Source organism: Saccopteryx bilineata, chromosome 1 (genome assembly GCF_036850765.1).
Source record: "Saccopteryx bilineata isolate mSacBil1 chromosome 1, mSacBil1_pri_phased_curated, whole genome shotgun sequence".
NCBI lineage: Eukaryota > Metazoa > Chordata > Mammalia > Chiroptera > Emballonuridae > Saccopteryx > Saccopteryx bilineata.
Genome location: NC_089490.1, coordinates 307,229,481 through 307,257,119, shown reverse-complemented (window position 1 = coordinate 307,257,119; position 27,639 = coordinate 307,229,481). Strand labels below are relative to the sequence as shown.

General features: G+C 52.0%; 1 protein-coding gene across 6 annotated transcripts; it reads left to right on the top strand.

Annotated features, from left to right (window-relative positions):
* The first annotated feature begins 843 nt into the window (after positions 1-843).
* On the top strand, positions 844-27,639 carry USP2 (ubiquitin specific peptidase 2). Of its 6 annotated transcripts, none has more exons than XM_066246889.1 (14): positions 844-992; positions 8,782-9,608; positions 9,847-10,032; positions 23,036-23,086; positions 23,516-23,639; positions 23,798-23,909; positions 23,988-24,098; positions 24,275-24,339; positions 24,537-24,640; positions 24,727-24,807; positions 24,917-24,995; positions 25,203-25,310; positions 25,469-25,589; positions 25,866-27,639. In XM_066246889.1, exons 2-14 carry the CDS (start codon positions 8,823-8,825, stop codon positions 25,951-25,953), a joined length of 2,016 nt encoding a protein of 671 aa, XP_066102986.1. In that variant the 5' UTR covers positions 844-992; positions 8,782-8,822; the 3' UTR covers positions 25,954-27,639. The 6 variants fall into 6 exon arrangements, with proteins under 6 accessions (XP_066102986.1, XP_066103016.1, XP_066102976.1 ...); XM_066246879.1 differs by lacking the exon at positions 844-992 and adding an exon at positions 3,037-3,129; XM_066246905.1 differs by lacking the exons at positions 844-992; positions 9,847-10,032 and adding an exon at positions 3,037-3,129 and having other exon boundaries at positions 8,782-9,464.

Here is a 27,639-nt window from a genome sequence, read left to right as displayed (position 1 = left end):
ACACACACACACACACACACACAAAACACCAGATGTGGACAATGAGAGAGAAAACTAAGAAATCCTGAGCACTCCTCCAGTGAAAGTAGAACCACCCAAAGCTGCTGCACTTTTTCCTGGTGGCCTAGGTAAAGCCCTACTGGCTTCTACTTTTCTCGGTTTTATGGTCCAGGTGAAATTTAAAACCTGGATTTGCCTTGACACCAATCTACCTGGCTGTGTGGTTTTCTTCATCACCATAGAGAGAGAAGAGAAAGGTTGCACATAAGGAGTATATGGGAGCATCAGAAATTCAAGTTCTGTCTCAGCTTTTTCTTGAAAGGCCAAAGAGAATCCCTTCCACTGACTCAGTGCCTCCCTTTGTTTACCCACTTAAGGAGTCATCACCAATCACTGGTCTCATGTTAGTAAAACGAGTAGAGTGTCTTTTAGAAGGAAAAAAAAGAGGCTCACGAGCAGGCCCTCTCCTAAAAACTTCCCCAAAACTTAAAGTTGATACATTTGCCCGGGCTCAAATTCTGGGCCTTCTCTCCATTACCCGCCTTCTTTCCCAATATATTCTGCTGCCCCCTGGTGTCACATTTTGGTCCATCCACATCTTTTGTGCTCCTCCCCTAAAACTCCGGAGCTTTTCCTCCACGTGTCTCTCAGTTCAGTGAGTCGCCAGGGAAACCCTAGCAGGGCGGGGCTCTAATGACGCCGCAATGGAAACAAACCAATAGCCATGACGTGTCTCAGTGACGCGAACGTGGGGTGTGGCTTTGCCTGCCCCCGTGCAATTAAGTGGCTGCCCGCTGGGTGGCGCCGATTTCCCGGGGAGGTCCTTTCTGGGCCCCGGGCGGAGGTGGAGGAGAGGCAGGCTGGAGCCCAAGCCAGCGAACACTCTGCGTCAGCTGCTGCTCACTGCTGTGCCGCGCTAATACCGGCCGGGACTCACCCGTAGTTCCATGCTTGTACCCAGCTCCACTCGTCCAACCTCGGAGAAAAAGCAGGTACTTACCACCTGTCGGAGGCTGGGGAGGAGGGATGCAGAGGTCAGTGCTTTTGAAGCTCAAAAAGTAAGGTGTCAGAGACAGCCTGGGCAGAATGGGCACTAGAAATGTAAGGCGAGTGCCAGCTCCGCGGAGGAGCTCCAGCTGCGGATGCCAGGGGGGGTGGGGGGGGGGGGTGTGTTTGTGTGTGTGTGTGTGTGTGTGTTATGCCAGCTGACAGCCCAGGGTGCCAGGAAGAGCCATCTGTGTACTGATCAATGTGTTCTAAGGAAATGCTGCTTTGGTAGGTCCAGGTCTCTGTGCCCTGCGTGGTATGTGGCCTGAGAGTGCCGCCTTGACACTGACAGTCCCTTCCTCACGTGTACATGCATCTCACTTGCTCCCTCCTAAAGCTCCCGGGGTGGGGCAGGGGACTCCCTCTCTTAGTCTGCCAAAGGGAGTGGGGGTGGCAGGACGGCAGCAGTTAATTGGAAGGGGAGATTTTTCCACCAATCTCAACCAGATAAAGGCATCTTTGAAATTCTTACCAATCCCAAACCAAAAGGTGGGGGAGGGGTGCTCCAAGACAACTTAGCCAAGAGAAGCCCTGGCCAACATATTCTAGCTGTTCTCTGAGAACTGAACATCTACTTCCCGACCTGGCTGCTTCTAGAATGGGGCTGAGTTGGAGATTGTGATTATACTCACCTCCCCAGGCCTGGGCGGGAGAAGGTCTCCCAAGTTGGACCCCATAAAAAGTGGAGGAAAGGAGAGCTGGTTGAGTTGGAGTCGGGGCATCCCCTATTCCTTTGATGCGGTGATGCATACCACACTGGAGTAATCACAGAGCCTAGCATGAGGGCTGGGACAAGGGCGTCCTCTGAAGTGCATCATCAGGACCCGAGTTGAGTCAGTAGCTTCTGCTGAGACAGGGTGGAGGCACAGTCCTGGGGACTCTCAGTCCTCAGAAAGAGCCACTAAGAAACAGACTGAGAGCCAACAAGAGCACCAACTGAGAGGTTAAGAAACCTGCTCCTTCCTCCTGTGACCCTGCCCAGCCCAGTTCTGTGGCTTGAAATACTGAGCGCTCCCACATGATAGAGTGGAGCCACCCAGAGCAGCTGGGTTTTCTCCTAGTAGCCTGGGAGAATTTGTACTTGCTATATTATTCTAGGCAAAGGATGAAGCCCAAATGGGCCCGGTCCTTCTCAATTGGGTGGGCTGGACAGCTAGGAACAGAGCAAGCCCCATTTGCCCTTGCCAGTTACAGGACACAGACCAGCTTAGAAAAGCATGGAGCTGTTCTCTGGCATTAGAACAGGGCCCTCCAAGGACAACACAGAGGCCCTCTTCTCCCTAGGAAGTTTCACCTGGGAGGTGCTGCTAAAATACTACGCTAATTATAATAATAATTTGAAGTATTCAATATAATAATTAATATTTATTGAACTCGTACTATGTGCCAGGAAATTGACAAATATTTCACTCTCACAACTGTGAGTTATGGCACTAAGGTTCAGGCAGCTTAAGTGACTTGCCCGCTGTTTCAGAGACAATAAAAGAGGAAGAACTGGAATATAAGCCCAGACCTGAAAGTCCATGATAAAAGAATCTGGACTGAAAATCTGAGAGCCAGTTTCTTCTGCCTCTCACTATCTGTGTACCCCTGAGCAAGCTGCTGTCTGCCTTGAGGCCTTCTCCATCTTTAAAGGAGTTGAACTAGCACTGTGGCTTCTTCCTCTTCTCTAATTCTGTGACTGACACCTCCTTCTCCATATTTTGCCTCATTCCATCCCCCATCTACTACTCTCTTTCCAGTTGTTTCACCTTGAATCCCCGCTCTGTTCCACCTCAAAATGTTCCCCATTCAAAGAGTCCTCTTGTATCTCCTTGCCTGGCACCAGCCCATCAGGGCAGCTCCTTAAAGGAGGGCCTGTCGCTGCCCCTTTAATTCTCCCTGGACTTGGAATGCAAGTGAGTTGAGCTAGCTAGCCATCTCTGTGAGGTCAGATAAGATACTATATTTATCAGCCAGTAACCTGAACACCGGATTACCCAACCCAAAGTCATACTCCAGCCTCCGGGCTCTCCACTGCGTGCGCTCCTGGCCCAGCTGGGGAAGAAGCCCCCAGATCCTGTTCATTGCCCCCCAACACAGGTTAGTAGCTGCCCCTTTAATATCTGAGTTTCACAGGGACGCTGCACAGAGGGCCCTGGACTGTTTGGGGCAACATTTGAGAGACTGCCCCACCAGGCCTAGTGGGTGCTATGGGCAAGACCGAAAGCTGGACGTCAAGGACAGAGGAAGGATGAAGTCCTGGAGAGAGAAAGCTGCTGTCCTCTAGGGAGGAGGCAGGAGAGTGCCTGAACAGAGGTGGCTGGAAAGGGGGTGTAAGGAATGCAATGCAACCTGGGGGCCCATTTCCGTTGCCTTTTCTTGAAAGTGTAGAGATGTCTACCCCCTCCCAACTCCAAATCAAAGAATCATCCAATAGAAACACTACCCTGGGCCCACCCACTTTTTTCAACCAGTCAGGATTCTTGCTCTAATCTCCAATCTCTTTACCTCTTCTCCCGCCCCTCTCCCAGCCCGTTGAGTAACTACTGGGAGCAAAAGAGACAGAAATAGACCCAAATTCCCTTATAGGAACCCCTGTTAAGGCATGTAAGGCTATTAGGCACTAAACTGGTTGATCGCGGGCTGCTAAACTTTCAGAGACCAGGCTGGGAGGGAGGAGCAGGTTGAGGCTCCTGGGGGCCTGAAAGGAGCAGACAGGGCTCCAGGATGATGTGCGCTCAAATATCCCCACCCCAACCCTCCACTCTCCCTGCATCCTCCACACCTGCCAGGACATCCCAGCTAAAAGAGAGGGTCAGAGTGCATAGGTGAGGGGAGACAGGGCCCCTCCCAGCCCACTTTGCCCTCCAGGTCAGCACTTCAGCGGTGCCATATTCCTTCGCAAGAGGCTGTGGGAAGCTCTGCCTTCACCACTGTGAAGGTTCCCAAGCACCTGGCAGTACTAGCTGGTTCTCTTCACTCACCTGTCCTGGACACCCAAGCAGGAGGCACAAGACTGAACCCTGTTCAGGCATGCCTCTGAAACCCAGCTAGGGGCTTTCTATCCATGCAGTGACAAGGCCACAGAAGCTGGTATGCCTTCACCCCAGAAAGCAGGGCAAATCTGGGCAGGGAGGGGCCAGGAAGGCTGCTGGGATGTGGGGCATTACCCATCCCCTACCCCGGATGCCAGGAGTGCCTGGGATTCCTTGGGAGCAAGTCCTCTGCTGGCTGGGCAGGTTAGGGAGCCTTTCACGTGAGCAACAGGAAATGACAGTGGCTGATTGCATTGGCTGCCCCTGGGGGATAGGTTTCATTTTAATCTCTGCTTCACCTAGCTTGGGTACCTTGGTAAGTGGGCTGAGCAGCAGCAAGGGTAGGAGGCTGAGGTGCATGTCCAAATCAGGCCTTGAGCCCAGGGCACTGGCAGGGGCTAGACCCTCGTGCCAGGGGGCGTGCAGGAATTTGGCAATGCAAGTGAAATAGAGGCCTTCTGGACCATCTTGCCATTGATCAATACTGTACTGGGGGTAAGGTTGCACCTGACTTCGCTTTCATTCCCCTGCCGTGCAAATTCCTAAGGGCTGCTCCTATAGGAGTCTGTCCCCGCCATGTTGTTGCCTAGACAGTGATGCCTGGACGCCCCCGACCTAAATCCCAGGTGCCCAACCTTGTGCCAGCTCAAGGAGAGGCCAGGGCAGTGTGAAGTGGTGGGCCAAGTTCAGGGTGGCTGTCAGAGGACAGAACACAGGTCCCAGCCCAGCTCTGCCACTCTCCCCAATGTGACCTTGAGAAAACCACATCACTTCCATCTGCAAATGGGCATTTTTTAAAGTGCTTTTATTTTATATTTTTTAATTTAAAAATTTTTTAAGAGAGAGAGAGAGGAAGGGAAAGAGAGAGGAAGAGAGACAGAAACATGATCTGTTCCTGTATGTGCCCTGACCGGGGATCGAACCTGCAACCTTTGCATACTGGGATGACACTCTAACCCACCGAGCTGTCTGGCCAGAGCCAAATGGGCATATTAATAGCACCTACTACTCTGAGCAGTTGTGAGGATTAATTGAGTTAATCACGGCATCCCAGAAGTCTTAGTGAAGTTTTAAGCTTTAATTACTTCAGAAATATGAACACTAAATGCTTCATTTGAGTGCTTCGTTATATAAATTTCTTGTCTATTCTTTTAAAGTTTGATAAAAATAATTTTAATTTCAATTTAATGCAATAAATTAAACCTTCAAACGGTGTTTTTAAGTTTGAGGCATTTATTCTTCCAAAAGAATTAAAGCTTAAAACTGCACTAAGGGTTGGGGACACTGTATGAAGCGTGCTTAGAAGAGCACCAGGCACGTGGCAAGGGCTCTCTGAGTGTTGGAGTTAAGGCTGCATGTGAAGTACTTAGCATGGTACCTGGTCCAGAAGTGCTCAATACCTGTCAGCCAGGGTGATGGTACTTGGTTCACATGTCCTATCAGGAAACTGAAGGCTCCGTGCAGAGGAATGCTGCTGCCCCTCCCAAAGGGGGAAAACTGAACAAAGTGAGGGGCAACTCTAGTAGAGGAGGGGAGAGTGGAGGCACCTCTGTGAAGATGGCACAGAGAAGGAGCTCGGCAGGTGCACCAACTCTGCTGTCCGAGGTGGCCTACACCTGAGGAGGCACCACCTGGAGCCACACGCCCGCCCGTACTTGCCAGCTCCGGGTAAACAGGGAAGGAGCCAGGCAGCAGGGGCCCCACGCTGAGCAGGGAGGGGTGGGGGGTGTCTCAGCCAATGGGCTTGCCTCCCACTGCCCCATGAAAGAGCCATTCAGTTCAGGCTGTTCCTGTGGCAACAAGGAGACTTGTCACCATGTAACTGCCAGTCCTGTTCCTGTCTTGTGCAGCAAGGATACTGTCAGGGCCCTGGCCTGTTTTCCCACCCATGGTGTGTTCTGCAGCCTCCAGGGTCAGCCCCACCAGGTAATACCAAGGGGTGCCAACTCAAGCTGTCTGCTCTCCTGAAAAGTTACTGGCACCTTTCTTAAGAGTGAAACAGGGCAGGGGTTAGAGGGTCTCCAGACATAGGACCTGTAAGCCAGTGCTGAGAGGCAGCTTCCAGGGGGCTGCCTCCTCACCTCCCCAGGCTCCTTCCGAGAGTAAGGAGGTCTATCGGTTGCCTGCCAGATTGGAATGGACAGAAAAGCAGGGATTTAGGAACCCTCCTGGGACTCTGTGGGCCAGAAGGCGTGGTCCTCCCTCCAGCTCCCATCCCTTCCCAGGGCTATCAGCTGTCCCAGAGCTGTCTGTCCCTGTCCAGAATGGCCCCAGCACTTCTGCATCATCAGTAGGGCCAGGAGAGGTCATGAGCTGCGAGCACTGCCTGCAGAATACCAATTCCCTGGTCGCCTTGGTGTGGGGGAGGGAGAGCGACAGCCTGGAAGGGAGGCATGAACTCATGCCCTGGGAGAGGGTGGGTCATATCTGATTGGCTGCTAGGTGTCCCAGAGCCCGGCTCCTGAGACCTGCAGTTTCTTTGACTTTGAATTATTGATGGAGCTCTCATCAATAGTGAAACAGAGCAGGACTGGACCCAGCCCCAGCTCTGTACCTCTGTCTCTCCCCTTGGCCTCCCTCACCCTTCACTCTCTTCCTTCTCTGCAGTCCAGAAAGTTAAGCAAATGGGAGGACAGTTTGTGGTTTCCTCCAACCCTGAATAAGGTGTTTCTACAGTTACCTTTCCCAGAAAGGGGTGAAAGTTGTGCTGGAGGTGGGAGCGCAATGGGCAAGGGAGTGTACATGAAATAGGGGGTCCCCGGGCCAGGTGGGGAAAGGATACACAATAAATGTGGACCAGAATTGCTGGAGGGCTCTGGCAGGGGCTTAAAAGTTTTGTTTGAGGGCCTGTATGGAAGTGGCCACCTGTTGATCTACCCCCACAACTATTCCGAGCCTCTCATGGACTGAGTTTCTGGTGCTCCCTGCCAAGCCCTCAGCTCGTCTCTGCCCACATGGGCTGGCCTGCCAGCCAGAGCTGGCTATGGACTGCTAAACACTGACTGCTAAACAGCTAGCTTGTGGCCACTGCCTGCTCATCAGTTCCTTTCACTGGGCACTGCAGGGGGAAACCTTGGTGCTCAGGGCTGAGGTAAGAAGACACCAGTGCCAGGAAATAGCCAGCCCTGACATTATTTATTACAGGACTACAAAGGGAGGAGCCCATCAGGCTGCCTGGCAGGGGCTGGGGGAGGAAATAATAACCACTGGCATTGTTGAGGGCTTTCGCATGTTATTATCTCATTTCTTCCTCCCAACAACCCTGTGAGGTAGGAATCATGATGATGATGTTATACTCACTTGACAGGCGAGAAAATTGGGGCTTGGAGAGGTTAAATGACTAGGGCAAAACCACCCAGCCAGTTAGTCACAGGGCAAGTCAAAACCAGCCCCTGCACACAGTGCTCCGAGAGTCTCGGGTGGCCCTGCCCCCCCAACCCCTCCGGAACCCCTGATGGCCCTCAGGAAAGGGGCTTGATTCTACTTGCTCCTCTCTTGCCCTCCAGCAGCATTGTAGATAAAGCCTGAACTTTTATGGTGATGAAAGGGCTCTGCAGGTCTCCAAGTGAGCCTAACTCTGATGGGGAAGGGTGAACCCAGGTAAAGTGTAAGGAGCCCTGGGCTGGAGATCTGAAGACCTGGCTTCCAGTCCTGCCTCTGCTGTGTGTGACCTTGGGCAAATCAGTGTCGCTTTCCCATCTGTACACCAGACAGGTTAAAATGGATGACTTCTGGGGCCCTCAAACCTCCTTAACTCAGTGATTCTGCGTTCTTTTACCAGATCTACCGCAGCTGTAAGGAGTTGGGGTGGGTATGAGTGCTGCCTGCAGTGTGGGATTTTAACCTCTAGGGGGCCCCAGTGTATGTCATTATCACCATGAAGAGCTGGGGAGGGATACCGGTAGGGGAACTCCTGGAAGGCCACAGTGCGTAATTCCACTTAGAAGACTTAGTTTCAGTGAAGAGGGTGGGTTCTACCATACAAGGATTCCCCCACCACAGCTGGTGATCGTGTCCAGGGAAGAACTCTGGGATGGAGTCTGGAGACCAAGGTCAAGTCCCCTCTCTGCCACATGCTCACTAACCTCCACCTCTTCCCAGGCCCCATTACTTCCTCTCATGAGCCTCTTTCCTCACCAGGAATCTGACCAAATGATCCCCCAGCCATTCTAGCGCAGTCTATGATTCCAAAAAGACTCCTGCTCATCCCATAAGTCAGAAGGGAGGAAATCGGTCTTAACTCTTAACTGTCCAGTGCTCTCAGTCCAAAGGCTGAGGGCAGTGACATCCCTCCAGCTGGGGAGTTTCTGCAGAAGCTGAGGAGAGGAAGCTGATGGGATCTGGGCTGGAATACTGGGTGTGGTTTTGGAGGGCTGCAGAGGTGGGGGCAGTTCCTGCTCGCATGTTTGGGTTACTGAAGGGAGCACTCAGGGGCCAGGATGTGCTGAGACTAATTGCCCTGTGTGGTTTATAAAAGCCAGCCACTACTGTACTCTCCCTGAGGTGTGAGTGCAGGGGTGCATGCAGACTTGCGTGCATGTGTGTGTACACACACGCACAGGCATGTTTTTCAGCAGCAGGCCAGCCTCTTGTGGAAATGGACTGGGTGGCCCCTGGTTGAGATCTAAGGCTCTGGCCAGCTGGGGATGGAGAGCAGGTACAGTGGGAGCCTGACACCTGGCAGGGCCCTCTGACAACTGCTTTCCTTGTCTTTCAGCCCATGAGGCTCCCAGTCCCCACTGAGTGCAGCCCTGAAGGATGTCCCAGCTCTCCTCCACCCTGAAGCGCTACACAGAATCGGCCCGCTACACAGATGCCCCTTACGCCAAATCAGGCTATGGCACCTACAGTCCTTCTTCCTATGGAGCCAACCTAGCTGCCTCCTTCCTGGAGAAGGAGAGGCTTGGTTTCAAACCAGGCCCCCCAACCAGCTTTCTCACCCGTCCCAGTACCTATGGCCCCTCCTCCATCCTGGACTATGACAGGGGCCACCCCCTGCTGAGATCAGACATCATCGGGGGTAGTAAGAAGGCAGAGAGCCAGAGTCTGGGCACTGAACGCCCGGAGCGGCCTTCAGGGAGTGGACTCAGCGGGGGCAGTGGATTCCCTTATGGAATAACCAGCAGCTCTCTCAGCTACCTGCCCATGAATACCCGCAACCAGGGGGTAACTCTGACCCAGAAGAAGTCGAACAGTCAGTTAGATCTGGCCAGGGATTTCTCCAGCCTGCGGACCTCAGATAGCTACCGGATAGACCCTGGGAACCTGGGCCGCAGCCCTGTGCTGGCCCGCACACGCAAGGAGCTGTGTGTCCTGCCGGGACTCTGCCAGGCAGCCAGCCGCTCCGAGTACCTGGCCAACTACCTGGACAACTATGGTCGCAAGGGCAGCACACCTCAGGTGCCTGTCCAAGCCCCTCCCTCACGAGTCCCTGAAGTCCTCAGCCCCACCTACCGACCCAGTGGCCGTTACACTCTGTGGGAGAAGGGTAAGGGCCAGGCCCCTGGGCCCAGCCGCTCCAGCTCCCCAGGGCGAGACACCATGGTGAGTTTGCCCCTTGGGGACCCGGTGATGGGCTGGGGAGGCAGCCACTGATATAGAAGAGCCAGGTTGAAGGAAAGATTCCCAACTCTATAGATGATCGAAGGCAGAGGTTTTCTTCTCAAACATCACAGTGGCTGCTCCTGCAGCCCTAGTGGGGACAAGCCAGGGAAGTCATCTAGGCATATCTGATGCCCTGATGGCTCACTGGCCTGCTCAGAGACTTTCCCACTCTCCCTAGGAAACCCACTTCAGGTCCTGTGTGCCCGACGATGGTCCAGCAGTGCTCCCAGAAATGCCCAGATACCCCCAGATGCACTGCAATTCTTATCCTCTACTTTTCTACCCAACATGCCAGGGTCTCATGCAGGCCCTGCCCCATCCTGGACTGGATGCTGAGGTCCCCAGACCACCAGTGTTCCCTGTGGTAAGAGAGGCCTCCATGCTCTGGTTGTACTCCTCTCCTGCTCAGGCTTTCATTTCTCAGCCTGGAGAACCCGCTTAGCATTTGAGCTTAGCCACTGGGGAGGAGGGACTCCCCACTGATTGACACTGGCTGGCTCAGAACCACGGTCCCTAGACAGCAGTTTCTGGCATGTGTCTTTGCAGAAATATTTGTCTAGGGTGTTAGACAACCTAATATCTCTATATTCCAGTCATCCTGGGCTGCAATGAGGGAAGAGGCTCTGCTGGAGACTGAGCAAAGGCTGGCATGGTCTCACTCACATATAATCACTGAACACACCTCCTTCAGGGCACAGACTACATTGTCTTTTCTGTAGTTGTTGGTAACCCATTAGGTGGTAAGTGCTCCAAGGATGAGAAAGAAATGCTAACTCTAGATCCCTCGCCTTGTACCTAGAGCAGCACAGAACTCAGCTGGCCTGCTGACTGCATGTACAGAGGGTGAGTGGGTAGGTGAGCGGATGGCAGGATGGGTGAGTGGGTGGGTATGATGGACAGGCTAGCACGTGGGCAGAAGAGTTAGGGGTTGTGTCTCCTTCACTTTAGGTACACTTCCCCTACTCCTAGGATATGTACATTTTTAAAACAATAGCTGCATCACAAGAAATGCTGCTGAATGGGCTTTTCCAGGTAAATGGAGCAGGAGTGAAGGACTGGGGTGGGGCTTCTGGTCAGAGACCTTGGAGCTTGGAATAACTCAAGGTCTAGAGAGGACAATTTTGATATTGCCTGGAGAGTCTTGGCCTTGGCAGGCCATCTGTGAAGTGCCCTGGGAGATACAAAAGCTGGTGCCTAACAGGGCAGGGTTGGCTAAATTGGAGGGCTAGTCTGGGAAAGGAATGGGAAACAGAGCTGGCCTGGGAGACAGATGTGCTCTCAGAGGAGCGTGTGCTTGGGTCAGAGCATGATCCACTTAGGCATGTCTGGTGCTGCTCATCTCAGGGGCAATTAGAAAATGGCTCTCAGTGGAGGGGTTAGGTCCTAGAGGCTCCTGAGGGTCTTCCCCCAACTTTACTAAAGAGAAGGGTTCTTTATGGTATGCAATGTCCTCAAAGTGGGGTCTGCAGACTTCCTACATCAGAAGCACCTGCAGAGCTTAATAATTCAGGACCCTGGGCCCCACCCAGATACCCTGAATCAAACTCTCTAGAGATAGTGCCTGGGAACTACCTTCTCACAAGCTCTTCAAGTCATCTTTAAGTACCCTGAGGCTTGGAAACCTCCTCCTCACAGATAAAGCACAGACCCGCTCTTAGCACCAATGATGAGATAGTAGGGTCTCCTCCTTTCCTGAGGGGACAGATTCCACTGGGACTCTGTCCCCTTCCCACACAGGCATATCCCAAACCTCCCTGGTGTCGGCTGCCCTGCACCCCATCCCAAGTGGACATCCAGGCCCCATCCTTCACCCCCAGGGCCAGGGTGAGAGGAGTTTTTAGAGAGGACTTCAGGAAAGTAACACACTGTCCTGGGGAACACTTAGCCACCTTAACATTCCCTTCCAGAAACAATTCACAACACACTTAGGTAAGGCTAAAAATGCCCTACAGCTGAGTTAGTGTTCCATTCTGAGCTCATGCTAAAAAAGATATTGCTACCCAGGAAAAGCTCCCAAGAGCTCAACAGTGTAAGACCCTGATTTAACTGCATCCACTGTCCTCACCACACTCATCCTCACTTTCTGGAGCTGACTGTATTTTGCTGAGATGAGAACAACCCTGCTCATGGGGCCTGGACCACTTCTTTCTAAAACCAGCTCGAATTTCTTCTCATGTCTGCATTTAGTGATCTTATCTTCTCATTCATTCATTCATTTACAGGTGCTCAGTTGACTAGCAGGGTAACCTCTGAGAAATTCCTTACCTTCTGAACCTGGTTCCTCTGTAAAACAACTGATCAGAGTTCCCACTAATGGATTATCACGAGGAACCATGGTTATACGTAAAAGGGCCTGGCACATAGTAGGTGCTCAATGTTCATCCTTCTTACACCCTTCCAGGGGGCAAGATATGTGTGAGCCTGGTCCCTGACCTCAGTGCATTCACATTCAATTGGGGAAATAAGTTCTTAAAATAGGTGCAATAGGAGGCAGCCCTTCTTGTTTTCAAGGGTCACAGGTAGTGGAAAGGGAGAGGCCTCTGAGCCTGAGCTGGGCTGTGACTGAGGGAAGGAAGAGTTGGCCTCTTTACTTTGGACACCTCCTATCTGAGGTCTTTTCCCTCACCCATAAAAGGGAATGGCCATGCCTGCCCTGCCCACTGCACAGCGATGTCATGAGGCTGAAAGCAAGCAGTGCCTGTGGAGGAGTCTGAAGCCGATGCAATGCTATGGAAGAGTCCCTACAAACTTAAGGGGGGAAAAGTGACAGAACCCCGGCACCTGGCAGCTGACTAGAGTGGGGGGGGGGGCAGCCTTGGGAGGAACAAAGGCTTGAAAGTGCACCCTGTGGCAGGATCCAGCCTGCTCTGACTCCTCTGAGACCCCTGGGGCTGACTTGAAATACAGTTGACGTTCATGGGGGGGGGGGGGGCAATAGCAGGTCCCAACCAAGGTCGAACCTTTCTAACCAGACTTGTTCCCTTCATTCACAGTAGTAGCCAACGTGAACTTGGAATATCATAGACTCAGCTGAGCACAGTAAAGAACTGGCGGGGGGGGGGGGGGGTGCATGAGTTCTGAGTAGTGCCCCATGCTTGCCTAGGCACCAACAGAATGCCAGTCCACAGGAGTGTGGCTCAGCCTAGGATAACGAGGGCTGCCCCGGGCTCTACCTTCCATTTAAAATGCAGATACATTGGAGGAGAAGGATGTGATGGTTTAAAACTGATATTTAAGGAGGGAAAAAAGCTTTCACTCCCCCCAGTGGGAACTCCAAGCCAGGTACGTTGGCCTTGCAGAGGACCAAAAACCCTAGCACCCAACCTGGTTATGCCCCCCCTCCGCCCCACCTCTCCTGTTCTGTGGGCCTAAGGACAAGCTGTTCCCACTGAGCCCTGCCAGGACTGCGATTTAACCCCTACAATCCATCCTAATCCTCTTCCACTCCACCCCCTGCAGCTGCTCCTTCTCCAGCCCTGGCATTCAGCCTGCCAGCACCAGCCCTGCCTTCTCCCTCCTCTGCCCAGGCTGCCCTCTCCAATCCGCAAGAAGAGCCGCGGGTTGGCCCCACCCTCCAGAGCAGTCCCCAGGCCAGGCACCTGCTGTTCAGATGCAGAGCCAGGGACGAGACTCAGAGCCCAGCCCAGCCCATTCTCCCCAAGCAGTCTCCTCCACACCTCTGCCCTCTGCTCTGGGACCTGTGGCTAGGAGCAAAAGGTCTGGGAACCTAAGGTATCTGGGTCCTATGGTTAACTGGGTCCTACTTGCCCCTGGGGCTAACTCATCTCTTGTTCAGTGACAGGGAGATTATATAAACTGAGGTCATGTGATTTTTGTCTTGAGCGGGACTTTGGACTTGACTGCTGCCATGCAGTGAGTGGGGGTGCTCCAAAGAGAACAAGTTTGGGATGGCAGGGGTTGCCCTAGCGCTCCTAAGTGAGAAGTGTGGCCTTACTCTCTCGTCCCTTGACTTCCTGTGTACCCAGCCACACAGAGCTGCATCCCTGAGGTTTTGTTTGTCCAACTTGGCTGCCTGAGACCCTGGGGCCTGTCCCACCCAGGCAGCCACACTGAGGAGGCTGAGCTTCCTCAGAGTTTCTATCTGTGTTGACAGCATGGGAAGGTCACTCAGAGGAGATCTTAAGCCAGATGGGGACCCACAGCCAGGATGGGTACAAACTGCTGAGAAAGAAAGGGCAGTCAGTTTGAGGTTTGTGGTTAGAGTCAGCAACACACTCCTGTCTCCGTTCCTTGAAGACCGCCTGTGGGCTGTGACCTGGCTGGTTGCCTTGCTGCTGCCTTGTCCAGGCTGTTTCTCACTCAGTGCCCAGCACCATCCTCCCTGCCTCCTCCTCCACCCCCACCCCAGGATATCTTCATGAGTCAATGTGGAGCTGGGGTGGATCTCAGCAAAGTAGAAGTAAATCCAAGCCTGGCAAATGTTCCCTGCCCCTGGAGGAGCTGCTCCACTGACCATTGGCTATAGAAATGAACATCATGTTCAGGGCCCAGAGCTGTACCCATAGCCCTCTGCACCCTCTTACCTCAAAGGATAAGTGAACCTGGCACCCTGCACAGAGGTATAAGCAAGAGAGGGAAATGAGTGGCCTTCTAAAATCCAGCTGGCTCAGGCCACACTGCCCTGAGGCTCAAAGGAGTAGAGCTTTTGGCGTCCTGGGGTATGAATGATACAGAGAAACAGAGATTCCTCCTGGCCTTTCCTCCCCAAGGGCATGTGTGGGCTGAAAGCCCACGCCCCAAGGACTCTGAACCCCTACCAGTTCAACCAGTCAGTCAGGCCACCAGTCTGTCCCTTTGCAGTGATAAAAGCAGCTGTGTGCAGGAGCAGGACTCCTGCTATTAATTTGAGGCTTAAGGCATTTGCTTGGGCCTGAGCAGTGTCTCTAACCCTGGACCAAGCTGTCTGCTAAGATCTGAGGAAGCAGGACACTCAGAATTGCCATCACAGAGCTAACTCAGACTCTGTTTATACTCTATCCATGCCAGGAAGGATTTGAGGGGAAGAAAATTAATTATCCCACAGGGGAGGCAGGCCAACCACAGGCTCTAAGAAGTGACAGTTTCAGGCTACAAGAATGAACCTTAGGTCAGGTCAGTATATCTGAGTCAGAGAGTCACAAAGGCAAAGCCAGATTCAGATCCCAGGAGACTACAGTGATCCTTCAGTATCTGCTGGGGATTTGTTCCAGGACCACCCTCCCCCCCATCACCACCACCATAGATACCAAAATCCACTGAAGCTCAGTCCTTTATATAAAACGGCACGGTATTTGCACACAACCTAATATTTGCATTTGGACTACAGCAGGGTATTCCTACACATTACGTCATTTGCATGGGTTCAGCAGGGTGCTCTGCACCTGGCAAATTCAAGTTTTGCTTTTTGAAACTTTCTGGCATTTTATTTATTTATTTATTTATTTATTTATTTTAATTGAGAGGAGGGAAGGCAAAAAGACAGACTCCTGCATATGCATGTGCCCTGACCTGGATCCATGGGGCAAGCCCTCTATGGGGCTGATGCTCTGCCCATCTGGGGCCATTGCTCCATTGCTTGACAACTAAGCTATTTTTAGCCCCTGAGGTGGAAACCTCAGAGCTATCCTCCGCACTTGGGGCCAACTTGCTGGAACCAATCAAGCCATGGCTGCAGGAGAGGGAAAGAGAGAGAGTGAGAGAGAGAGGGAAAGAGAGAGCATGAAAGAGAAGGAGGGAGGGCTGGAAAAGCAGATGGTCACTTCTCCTGTGTGCCCTGACCAGGAATTGAACCCAGGACATCCAGACACAGGGCCAATGCTCTACCACTGAGCCAACTGGCCAGGGCCAAAGCTTTCTGGCATTTAAAAAATATTTTTAATTTGAGGTTAATTGAATCTGTGGATATGAAACCCTCCGATATAGGAGGCCAACTATAAATCCTTTACCCATTCCACTTCAAGAAATGGCTCTGAAGAGAAAGGTTCTCACAAGGGCTTGGCTAGTTGAGAAATAAGCCACAATTCTTTGTTGGTTGTGCAGACCTGCTTGACAAGATGACTCTGAGAATTCTATCCCCTCCTCCCGGACTTCTCAAAGAGCTCCCATGTAAGAGCTTCCCCGCCTTGGGCCCCAGAGCTCCCAACAATACCCAGACCCTTCTGTACCCCAGGGAAGAGGAAAGAAGCATGCTGACAGAATGCTATGATGTCCTAGGGTAGGAGTACTCCCATAGCTGGTTTCAGTCATAGGGGAACAGGCCAGATACTCCAGTGGGTCAACGCCTGTTGGATACTGCATCCTGCAGCACCCTACTTCAGCATGCAAACCCAGACTCACCCCACCCTTTGAGGCTCAGTGGGACTTCCAGGATGCCTTGCAGAGTTTGGTTTGGCCCCATCCAGAGATGAGATCAACACCATTTATTAAGTAAACACAACCCTATCCCTGAGGAGTTTTCAGTGTGATGGCACAATCAACACACAATGTAAGACCATTTAAAGAAGCCTTAGAGGCCCTGGCCGGTTGGCTCAGTGGTAGAGCGTCGGCCTGGCGTGCGGGGGACTCGGGTTCGATTCCCGGCCAGGGCACATAGGAGAAGTGCCCATTTGCTTCTCCACCCCCACCCCCGCCTTCCTCTCTGTCTCTCTCTTCCCCTCCCGCAGGGGCTCCATTGGAGCAAAGATGGCCCGGGCGCTGGGGATGGCTCCGTGGCCTCTGCCCCAGGCGCTGGAGTGGCTCTGATCTCATCAGAGCGACGCCCCGGAGGGGCAGAGCATCGCCCCCGAATGGGCAGAGCGTCGCCCCTGGTGGGCGTGCCGGGTGGATCCCGGTCAGGCGCATGCGGGAGTCTGTCTGGCTGTCTCTCCCCGTTTCCAGCTTCAGAAAAATGCAAAAAAAAAACAAAACTGATAGTATAAAGAAGCCTTAGAGATACTTATAAAACAAAGATAAATATATTAAGATAAATTTATACAGTGGAAACTGTTAGCAGACTGGGCATATGCTGTAATAGGATGTTTAGAGCTAGCTTTGTGGAAAACAAAGCATTATGGAGGTAATTAGCAGAGACCAGGAAGCAATGCCAAAACCTCATGGTTGTTAAAAGCAGGAGTTTTGCTGTAGGATAGGTCTCAGTCCACATTGTCAATTTATTAGCTTTGCAGTTCTGGCAAGTCATTTGAACTCCCGGGGCTTAAGGTTCTTCATCTATAAAATAGAGGTAATAGTTACTGTGCTACTTGTGTTATTATGGAAGTTAATTGGAGTAATTTATTTAAAGCACTTAGCCAGTGCCTGGCATTTAGCAAATACTTGATTGGTGGCAGTTTAAGTGAAAGAAGGCAAGTGTGAAGCAGAGAAATAAGAGCAAGTTGGTTGGCAGGGATCAGAAAAGAGAGAGGTTGGTGACAGTGGAAGGAGCCAATAGACACCTTTCAGACAAGGCTACCTGAGGCTTCTGGACTAGATGCAAGAGTCAGGTGTTCTAGATGTTCCCAGGAAAAAGTGATGTGACAAAATGCAAGCATTGCTACAGATAGTGTAGGACTGTGGTTAGGAGGGTACATGCAGAAAAATGCTATTGTGTTTTGTCCAGAGGCCAGGTTTGGTCACGAGGACAGTGACTGTGGAGATCAACTCTCCTAACATTAGCACCCTCCTTTATCACCAAGTAGAAGGTCCTGCAGCTCTGCCTCCTGACCACTCCTCCCACCACCACTGCTGGAACACATGGGGGCAACCAGGTGTGCTCCCCTCTCATTAGCAGGAAATTGCTGTTTAGTGGGTGGCCTAGGGCACCACCACATGTGTGTCCTGAGTACATTCCCCGTGTGGCTGTAGTCCTGTGTGCAGAGTACATGCACATGCGGGGATGTGCATGTGGGAACAGAAGGCAGCCACAGATGAGTAACAGCTCACACTGCTGCCTATCAGACTATTTATAAACGCTAAAAATATTGGCTAAAAATAGCAAGCTCCCAGGCAAGATGCTTTCTCTATGCAGATTTTGTGTTGGCCCCTGATAGGTGAGGGGGTGGAGCACCAAATAAAAGCAACGACCTCTGATCTCCAAGCACTGCTGCCCTTAGGGTCAGAGTTGTACAGTCACCCCACAACAGCTGAGCACCATTTCACCACCATTGTGTTACTTTACCCTCACCTCCAAAAAAACAAAAGTTAAGATTCTGTGTGAGATGGAATTAATTGGGTAAAAGAGGCCAGAAAAAGTTCTTACCTGGGGCCAAAAAGGACAGTGACCTAGTGCACCTTATAAAATATGAGCACTGCCTCTCTCAGTCATGGGCCAAGCTAGGACTGGAGGGGGCAGGGGTGTCAGTCTGTAAGCCTTGGCAATCTATCTCCTTGACCTGGGCTCACGGCCCCTCGCAGACTGGTGCTGTGCCTGAGTGCCCCTACAAACGTTTGTGTGTACGTGCACTTTCCCCCCGAAGAAAACACCGAGCCTTCGTCGGGTTGTCACAGTGACCTGGTGGCTCCTCAGCGCCACCACCCCCGCCAGCTGAGGAGCTGTATGCCGCCGTAGGGGAGGCTCACCCAGCTGATACTCTGTCTTGGGGGACGTGTCCTCTACCGGCCTCCAAGACAACTTTCCCGAGTCCCAGCCCCTTCCGGTCCTCCCCGGGGCTGCGGGGCTCCGCGGCAAGGCGGACGCAGGCCGTGGGAGGCGCGGGCGGCGCGGCGGCCCCGCTGCGGTCCGCGGGCGAAGGAGGGGCGGGGCCGCTCCGCCCGGCGCTGACGTAGCGAGCCCGAGGCGCCGGGAACCGTCAGCCGCCGGGGCGCGGAGCCGGGTGCCGGGGCGGTTGGCGGCGCGCGCCGGGAGGTGAGGCGGAGGGGCGCGCGGTTGGCCCCGGAGCAGTTACCGACGGGCGCGGCGGACCGTGTCCTGCGGCGGCTCCCGGCTCCACGTCCGGGCTGTGAGACCGCGCGGTCCTCCCCCGAGCCCCTTCGGCCTACGTTGGGCGTGGGGCGGAGGCCGTCGCTCGCTCCCCAGCATGCGCACCTCTTACACCGTGACCCTGCTCGAGGAGGGCCCCGCCACCCCCTTTTCCGCCCTCGCCAAGGAGCTGCGGCCGCGCTCCCCTCTCTCCCCTTCCCTGCTGCTCTCCACCTTCGTGGGGCTCCTGCTCAACAAAGCCAAGGTACGCAGGGCTCCTTTCTGGGACCCCCACGTGGAGGGCCTGGGGTTCCGCCTCCTGCCCGCGTTGCCCACCTCTCCCTGCCCCGAGTCCGCCGCGCGCCCTTGACCGGGGACGGATTCTTCTCGGCCTCCCCTTCTCCTTTTCTAGGGTCTCCTGGCAAGGAATGCCCCCACCCCAGGTGATCTCACTCTTATTCGCAGCCCCTTTTCCTTCCTGAGGTCCCGGCCTTCGCGTCCCCCCAAGTCTCCCAACCCCTCCGCCTTCGTAACCTTGGCACCAGGTAGTACTTGGGCTCTTTATTCCTGGCACCTATCAGGACAGGTGTAGTAAAGCGTAACCTTGACTAGTTCTCGGCATGTGAGGGAACAGGCGACACGCTGGACTCTGCGCTGTGACTCTAAGCCCAGCAAGAAAAGCTAGTCAGAAGGGGGCTGCCTCCCCACCCCCACTGACCCCAAAGGGCATCCTCCCAAAGGGTTGGTAACAGGGATCCTTTGACTCGACGGAGGGCAGAGGAGTTGTGGACCAGTGAAAAAGGTCAACTTCCCTTTTCTTTCCAAGGCTCCCCAGTTTTGCTAAATTGGGCACTGGATCCTTCAAATGAAGTAGCCACCTAGAGTAATGCTAGGGCTAAAAGCCGGGTACTGCCCACTTGGGGAAGGAGGAAGGGGCCAGAGCTTGACAGATCTTATGTAACAGGCCCCAGCTCCGAGTGAGCAAGGCATGCACTGCTCCTGCCAGGGCCACACCAGACTCCTTGGCTGCAGGCAGGACTCATGGCTCACCCTCATGGCACAGGTGAAGTACGCAGGAAAGCCCTTTACTGGGATCTTGAATGTGAAGACATAAATCTCAATCCACCTTTCTATACGGCCCATATACCCAGATGTTTCCTCTGCATTAACCCAGAGTGGGCTACTCCTGAGCGCCCCCCCCCCCCCTTCATTGGAAGGTGACTCAGATCTGTTTGCTGACTGTGTAGGTAGCATCTCCTTTCTGGAGCTAAGTCAAAATTAGGTTTGCTGGTGGCTAATAGTAAGAAGTTCCTGATCCAGACTTTCTCAACTCTGCACATGAGTTCCAGCATACCACCAGCTGGAGTCATTTCCTTCTCTCCTGGCTATGAGATGGGGTCTCTCCCAGTTTCTCCATTTCTAGCTTCTCCCTGTCAGCCCTGAGGTAAGATTGTTTTCCCCATAAGAAAGGTCACTCCTGGGACATTTTGTTCCTCTCTGGAATGGAAAGTGCTGACTTTCCCTGGAGCTCCTGATTGCCTATTCATGTCAGAAGAATATCTGGCTGGGTATACAACAGACCTGCTCTCCCCTCTGCTCCCACCCCTGACTCCTGTTACCAACCCCCTTCAACACACAGTGCTTAGAAATTGGCATGTGGTTTTGAGCTCAGGAAATTTTAGACCATGGCATGACACTATCCCCTCCCCCCAAAAAAAACGAAGGGTCCTAGCAAAGCCTTAAAGGAACTTCTCACCCACCAGGCCATTAGTAAGGTGAGATCTCAAGAATATTAACTGGAAGTGATGACAGGTTCTTTTTGACCCTTACTCTGCTGGGTCAGAGTTGAAGTGTCAATACCACAGAATGCCTCAGGAGAAAGACACCTCCAGTTTCCCATTGCCCCATCCTTACTGGAGCTGAGTGACGACTTTCTCATCCGAGGGACTACATTGGTGGAGATTGACATGGTCACCAGTGGTAGAATGCTTTGCTTCTCCAGCCTCTTTAAAGATTTTATTTATCCATTTTCATTGGAGAGAGAGAGAGAGAGAGAGAGAGAGAGAGAGAGAGAAGAGATAGAACAGAGGGAGGAGCAGGAAGCATCAACTCCCATATGTGCCTTGACCAGGCAAGCCCAGGGTTTTGAACTGGCAACCTCAGTGTTTCCAGGTCAACCCTTTATCCACTGTGCCACCACAGGTCAGGCCCCTCTCCAGCCTCTTTAAACAGATGCTGGCTGAGGCATAGGGGTAAGACCCAATAAAGCACTGCCAGAAATAGGTGTAAGGGTGGGAATAGTGTTGTGGGCAGGATTTGATGTTTAGCTCCAAATGTACAGCATACAAACTTCTTCAATGTTTTTGTTGGGCCCCAAGGAAGGCCTTCTCCAGGGCTGATAAGGTCTTTGTCCAGGGGATTCTTTCTGTTTTGGCCTTCTTACTGGAACATCAGAGTTTAGACTGTCAAAAATGTAAGATTCGCCTGACCAGGCGGTGGTGCAGTGAATAGAGCGTCAGACTGGGATGCTGAAGGACCCAGGTTTGAGACTCCGAGGTCGCCAGCTTGAGCGCGGGCTCATCTGGTTTGAGCAAAAGCTCACCAGCTTGGACCCAAGGTCACTGGCTCAAGCAAGGGTTTAGTTACTTAGTCTGCTGAAAGCCCACAGTCAAGGCACACAGGAGAAAGCAATCAATGAACAACTAAGGTGTTGCCACGAAAAACTGACGATTGATGCTTCTCATCTCTCTCCGTTCCTGTCTGTCTGTCCCTATCTATCCCTCTCTCTGACTCTCTCTCTCTGTTAAAAAAAAAATGTAAGATTTAAATTTTATGTTTGGGGCCATATACTTCAGACTTCCTCAAGGATGCTTACACCCACCTGCTGCCAACATGCTTTTCTCTCTAGCTGCCAGTAGGAACCAGGTCTTTCTTCTGGATATATTTCCTTCCCTACCTGTTAGTGTTAGACCTGACCACTGGAGAGGAGGGATTCTCCTAATTATGGGATGGATCAGCATGTCCATTCCTGAGAAAAGTCCTCCTTCATCCTACCTCTCCCCTCCTCACGCCCCTTGAGTTGACAGCTTTATGGGCTTTGAGCTGCTGACAGCCTTAGAGACTGTCAGCACAGGGAATGAGTAATTTTAGCTGAGTTATTTCAGGCTCCTGTTCTGATCAGGGTTGCGCTGGTTGAACATTCTCCAGCAGTGTTGCTCCAGAGCTGCCTGCTCCCAGGCCCCCTCCCTGAGAGGGGGTGGCAGGCTCATCTACAGATGGCTTCTTTAACACTCTGAGCCTACGGGTTTTCTGCTTCCTTGGAGGTAGGGCCAGAATTAGCCACTGACCTGGACAAACCATGCTCAGAATTCCCCACCTAGCACCCATTCTCTCTCCAACCCCCTTACCAGCCTCCACAGTAGGGACCAGAACAAGAGTGGCACCTTAGCCAGCTGATTACCTCTGCTGGCCATAATCTGCTATCACAAGAATGACCAGCCAGTGGCCAGTCAGAATGTTGAAACTTGAGCCGGGCAGGGAGGCTTCTGCCAGGCTTTAATCAGCCCTCAGGAGCTGAGCTCACCTGGAAAGAATTCCAGCTATCTCTGGCCATTCATAATGGCAGGCTGACTTAAGGTGTCCCCCTATACACTCTTCCCCAAAGATCTAAACACAGTTAAGATGTTTTTGTCATTGAACTTTTCAAGACTTCTTTGAAGTGCCTATTATGACTGCGTTACATATTGGACATCTAGGGGTACAAATGCTTGAGATAGTGTCTGAATTTGGTACCTGAAATTTCTAGTAGCCAGGAATCAAATATGTTCCCAAATGTATGACATCCTAGTCTCTAGTTCCATCTCCAGTCCCCAAGATAGCAGAGTCATATAAAGGTGGGGGGGAAATATCCTGACCAGGTGGTGGTGCAGTGGATAGGGCATCAGACTGGGATGCAGAGGACCCAGGTTCAAGACTCCGAGGTCGCCAGCTTGAGCGCAGGCTTATCTGGTTTGAGCAAGGCTCACCAGCTTGGACCCAAGGTCACTGGCTTGAGCAAGGGGTCACTCGGTCTGCTGTAGCCCCACGGTCAAGGCACATATGAGAAAGCAATCAATGAACAACTAAGGTGTCACAACAAAGAATTGGTGCTTCTTATCTTTCTCCCTTCCTGCCTATCTGTCCCTGTCTGTCCCTCTCTCTGTCTCTGTCAAAAAAAAAATTTTAAAGATGGGAAATATATACATAGTCAATAAAAGAAAGCAAAATCCTGAAGAATATTTTTGTTGTGTAGTGGAAATGACAGACATTTCTCAATCCTCTTTCCTACAAGGTATGTAAACTAAAGTTGAAGAGAGCATAACACGCGTGGCCTGGTGCTCATGGCTCCAGCTGGGGGAGAGTCGCATGAGTGAGCCTAGCATGGGCCCAGCGTCTTTGCCTTCAACCTCATATGCCCTGTGTCCTTTGCTTACAGAATTCTAAGAGTGCCCAGGGTCTGGCCGGCCTTCGAAACCTTGGGAACACGGTGAGTTCTTCCCAACCTACTTCTTTCCAGAGGCCAACCCCTCCTCTCCCAGCTGGGACAGTCTCCTGGCTCCAGTTGACTCCCTGCCCCATGCAGAAAGCACTACTAAAGGGGAGTTGCCCTTTTAACTGTCAGCCTACTGCTTTCCTGGATCTTTCTCCTCAAGGACATCTGTCACTTCCCACCAACCTCTGTCCAGCTCACCCAGGCCCTTTTATATGTCTCTGTAGTAAATAACTAATTATGTCACTTGTGCCACAGTGGGAATTTGCCTCACTTCTGACCCTTTCACTTACAAGGAAAGGAGCTTGAGGCTGAGGGAGGACTGACTTGCAGGGTAAAGGAATCTGAGAGCCTCTGATCCTAAGTAAATAGAGAGTCCAGGCAAGGTCTCTCTTCCCCACTGACTGTCTGGATCACTTCCTGCAGTGCTTCATGAACTCCATTCTGCAGTGCCTGAGCAACACCCGAGAGCTGAGGGATTACTGCCTCCAGAGGCTCTACCTGCGGGATCTCAGCCACAGCAGCAGTGCACACAGGGCCCTCATGGAAGGTGAGGAACCTCTCTGCGGACCTGGTCCGACTTCCCCCTTACATGTACCATTCCTGTTCTTCCTTTTTTAGCCACTTTTTGGGGAAGATTCAGGTTTTGAAGTTGCTTATGGAAAATGTCTCACCTGTCCTCCACCTTTCACCCTCTCCTTTTAATAGAGTTTGCAAAACTCATCCAGTCCATATGGACTTCATCTCTCAATGATGTGGTGAGCCCATCTGAGTTCAAGACCCAGATCCAGAGATACGCACCGCGCTTCGTCGGCTATAAGTAAGGGCAGGGTGAGTGGCAGCAACAGCAGTTTCTTGGGACAGGAGGGCTTGCTCACTCTCTTCTCTTTGGGTTCAGTCAGCAGGATGCTCAAGAGTTCCTGCGCTTTCTTCTGGACGGGCTCCACAATGAGGTGAACCGCATAACAGTGAGGCCCAAGGCCAATCCTGAGAACCTCGATCACCTTCCGTAAGTAAGAGGAGAAGCCTGTGGAAGCAAAACTTTGTGAACTTGAGTTTTTTTACCTACTTCTTCAGGGATAAAGATTTGAGAATTATGAACATTAAGGATTTAGATTGATAGACCCTTAAACTTACCATGGTTTGAACTCTAACCCAATTTGGCTTCCTCTCTCTGGTTCCTAGTGATGATGAGAAAGGGCGACAGATGTGGAGGAAATATCTAGAACGGGAAGACAGTCGGATTGGGGGTAAGTGCATGAAAGGGGGAATGCCTGATTTTTCTGTTATGTGATTTTGCTGGAGCAAAGCATGAAAAATCGTAAGAGTCATTCTCCCAGGCCACCTTTCTTCTGTCCAGCGTCCAACAAACTGAGGCAGAAACAGTGAGAAAGGCCACAGGCTCACTTCCTTGTGTTTAAGTGGCATGCATCCTTCTCTACCCCAGATCTCTTTGTTGGGCAGCTGAAGAGCTCCCTGACCTGCACTGATTGTGGTTACTGTTCTACAGTCTTTGATCCCTTCTGGGACCTCTCACTGCCCATCACTAAGGTATGCACCCCTGTGGCCGCACTTCTGAAACTCCACTCTACTTCCTTGGTGTGTTGACCTCTGACCTTTACTTTTTTCTCTGCCAGCGAGGATATCCTGAGGTGACTTTAATGGACTGCATGAGGCTCTTCACCAAGGAAGATGTGCTTGATGGTGATGAAAAGCCTGTAAGTCACCTTCCATAAGAACAGTTTCCCAGAGACCCCTCTGGAAGACGCTGTCACCAGCTACTGGATTCAAACAGTCCTCTCTGGTCCTGTCTGTCATGTCTTTTAGACGTGCTGTCGCTGCCGAGCCAGAAAAAGGTGTATAAAGAAGTTCTCTATCCAGAGGTTCCCAAAGATCTTGGTGCTTCGTATCCTTAAGATCAATCGAGGCAGAAACTTGACTTCGGAGAGAGACTGATGACAGGGGCTGAGGTGAAAGCCGACAGACTAGGAGAAAAGTGACTTGATAGCCTTTCTCGTCTGCTCTCCTGTTACTGAGGGGTACCTGCCCTTTAGGACCTAGTCCCTTTTACTTTGACTCTGTCTTTGCCACCCTTGACGCCCATCAATACCAGATCTGAAGCGGTTCTCAGAATCCAGGATACGAACCAGCAAGCTCACAACATTTGTGAACTTCCCACTAAGAGATCTGGACTTGAGAGAGTTTGCTTCAGAAAACACCAGTGAGTACTTTGCAGCAGGAAGAGAGGATGCAGGGCGCCAGCGTCTGAGACACAGACGGGAGGACACAAGATGGAGGGGAGCTGCTGAGGAGTGAGTTTTGAACACTGGGGATAGAGGCAGGAGCGGGAGGTCCTGAAACCCTGTGTTTCCTCCACAGACCATGCTGTTTACAACCTATATGCTGTGTCCAATCACTCTGGAACCACCATGGGCGGCCACTATACAGCCTACTGCCGGAGTCCGGCAACAGGCGAATGGCACACCTTCAATGACTCCAGGTGAGACCGACTTCTCAGACAGGCCCCCTTTCAGACCCCTGTTCCTTACCTATCTGTATGGCTTCCACCTTGACTTGACAGCGAAGGTTAGAGCCAGAGAGCCATGTAACATGTATAGTCTGCTGTCCCTGTGAAGAATCTCTAGAAGACATCAAAAAGAGGTTGGCCCTGGGTGTACACCAGAGAGGTCAGAGACCGGCCCTCTGTCCCTCGACCACTCAGCTCTGTCCTCATGGCCCCTCACTGGGGCTCTGACTTTCCCTGCTCTCTCCACAGTGTCACACCCATGTCCTCCAGCCAAGTGCGCACCAGCGATGCCTATTTGCTCTTCTACGAATTGGCCAGTCCACCCTCCCGTATGTAGCAGCAAGAAGCAGCCCTTTTTCTCTTCCCCGTGGTGGCCCCACACCCAAAGTTTTTTTTTAAAAAAAAAAAAAACAAACAACAAAAAACCCAGACAAATGAGAAAAATAAACTAAAGCTGCCCAGCAGGAATTGCTGTAGCCTGGTCAGGGTCTGGAGCCGGGAGCCAGGTGCTCCTGAGCCACACCTGGCAGGGAAAACCAACAGGACATGGAGACCGAAGCCAGCACAGTACCCCGTTGGCGTCTCTTGTTTTCATTTTTAAGCTTTTGGTTTTTTCCTGAGTGTAATAAACAACAGTCAGTGTGGGGAGAAGATCCTGTGCGGCTCGCTGCCCGCTCGTCTGGAGAGGACAGCGCCCTCTGGAGCCTGCCGGGAGGATCACTGCCTGCAAGCGCCCAGCTTTCATCTGGACCCTCTGCTCACTGGTCTGGAAGCAAGAAAAACACCCATGAGCCAAGAGCCCTCTTCAAGCTGCTAACTCCAGGGGGACAGACCCAGGGACATCTTTGAAAAAAGCTGTTTTGGGCTTTTAAAAGCCTAATTTTTTTTTTATTTACCTTAACTAAAAATTTCAGACTGTAGATGCTCTTCACACTTCTTCACAGCTGGGATGTTGTGCTAGTCAGTTTTGGGGTGTTTTTTGGTTTGTTTTTCATTTTTTGGTTTTTATTTTTTAATTCTTCAAATTCAACTTTTCTAGTGCTAGGCCCCCAGTGGTGCTAGGTAGGTACTGTCCAGGCCCAAAGCACAGCCACTGTACACCTGGGATCTAACAAGTTTTGGGTTTTTGTTCTTTAGGGTTTTGTGGGGTTTTTTTTAATGTTTTGGATGGAATCTAATTGCCTCTAAGAATTGTGCCTTATAGCATTGGGGACCAGGGGGTAACTGTCCCTCCCTGAAATATCCCTCAGCCACTTCCCTTTTTCCCATACCATGTTCAGACTGGCTGGGAGGGATAGGGGCCGTGCCCTTTGCCCCTGGCTTGTTTGCGTTGCAGTGAGATGAAAAAGAGAGTCGGTAAAAGGATATTTCCTATGATACAGTGTACGAAGTTCTTCCTGCCCACTCCTCTAATTGCCCCTGGTTTGCTCCCCAGCTGTTTGAAGGATAGCACAAGCTCCTTATCTCTAGAGCTTCTCTCACCTTTAATTTATTCCCTCTTAACAGGCTTTTTCTCCCCTACTCTTCCTTCCCCAGCCCCCCCTTCTCAGAGCCTCCTGGACCGAGTTTCTCAGGGAAGCCCATGCTGCCCCTCAGCTCCCCCTGGCATTAGTCTTCAGTCCTACCCTGGGAGCTGGAGCCTGAGTGTTTTGAGACATCTTGCCTGAGCCCTATGATTCTTTCCATGGGCACAATTTTGCCCTAAGTAGTTGGGCAAACTTCTGTGCTGTCCCAGGGAGTAAAGCTGTTCAGCATATGGCAGGGAGCTCTGCATGGAGTTCTTTGTACCCACTCAGCTGGCCTGGCCTGTGCCCCTCGGAGCCTGGAGCTCTCCAGTGCTCCCAGAAAGAAGCATCAGAGAAAGAAACCCCAATTCTAACTGGCCTGACACCCTTCTCCAGGGAAGACCTGTGAACCTGAGCCAAAGGGCTGGTGTACACTTGTTTACTGTGTAAGCAAGAGTAGAAGAACATCTAATGTACAGTGGAACCTTGTACAGAATAAATAATAGCTTTGAGAAATA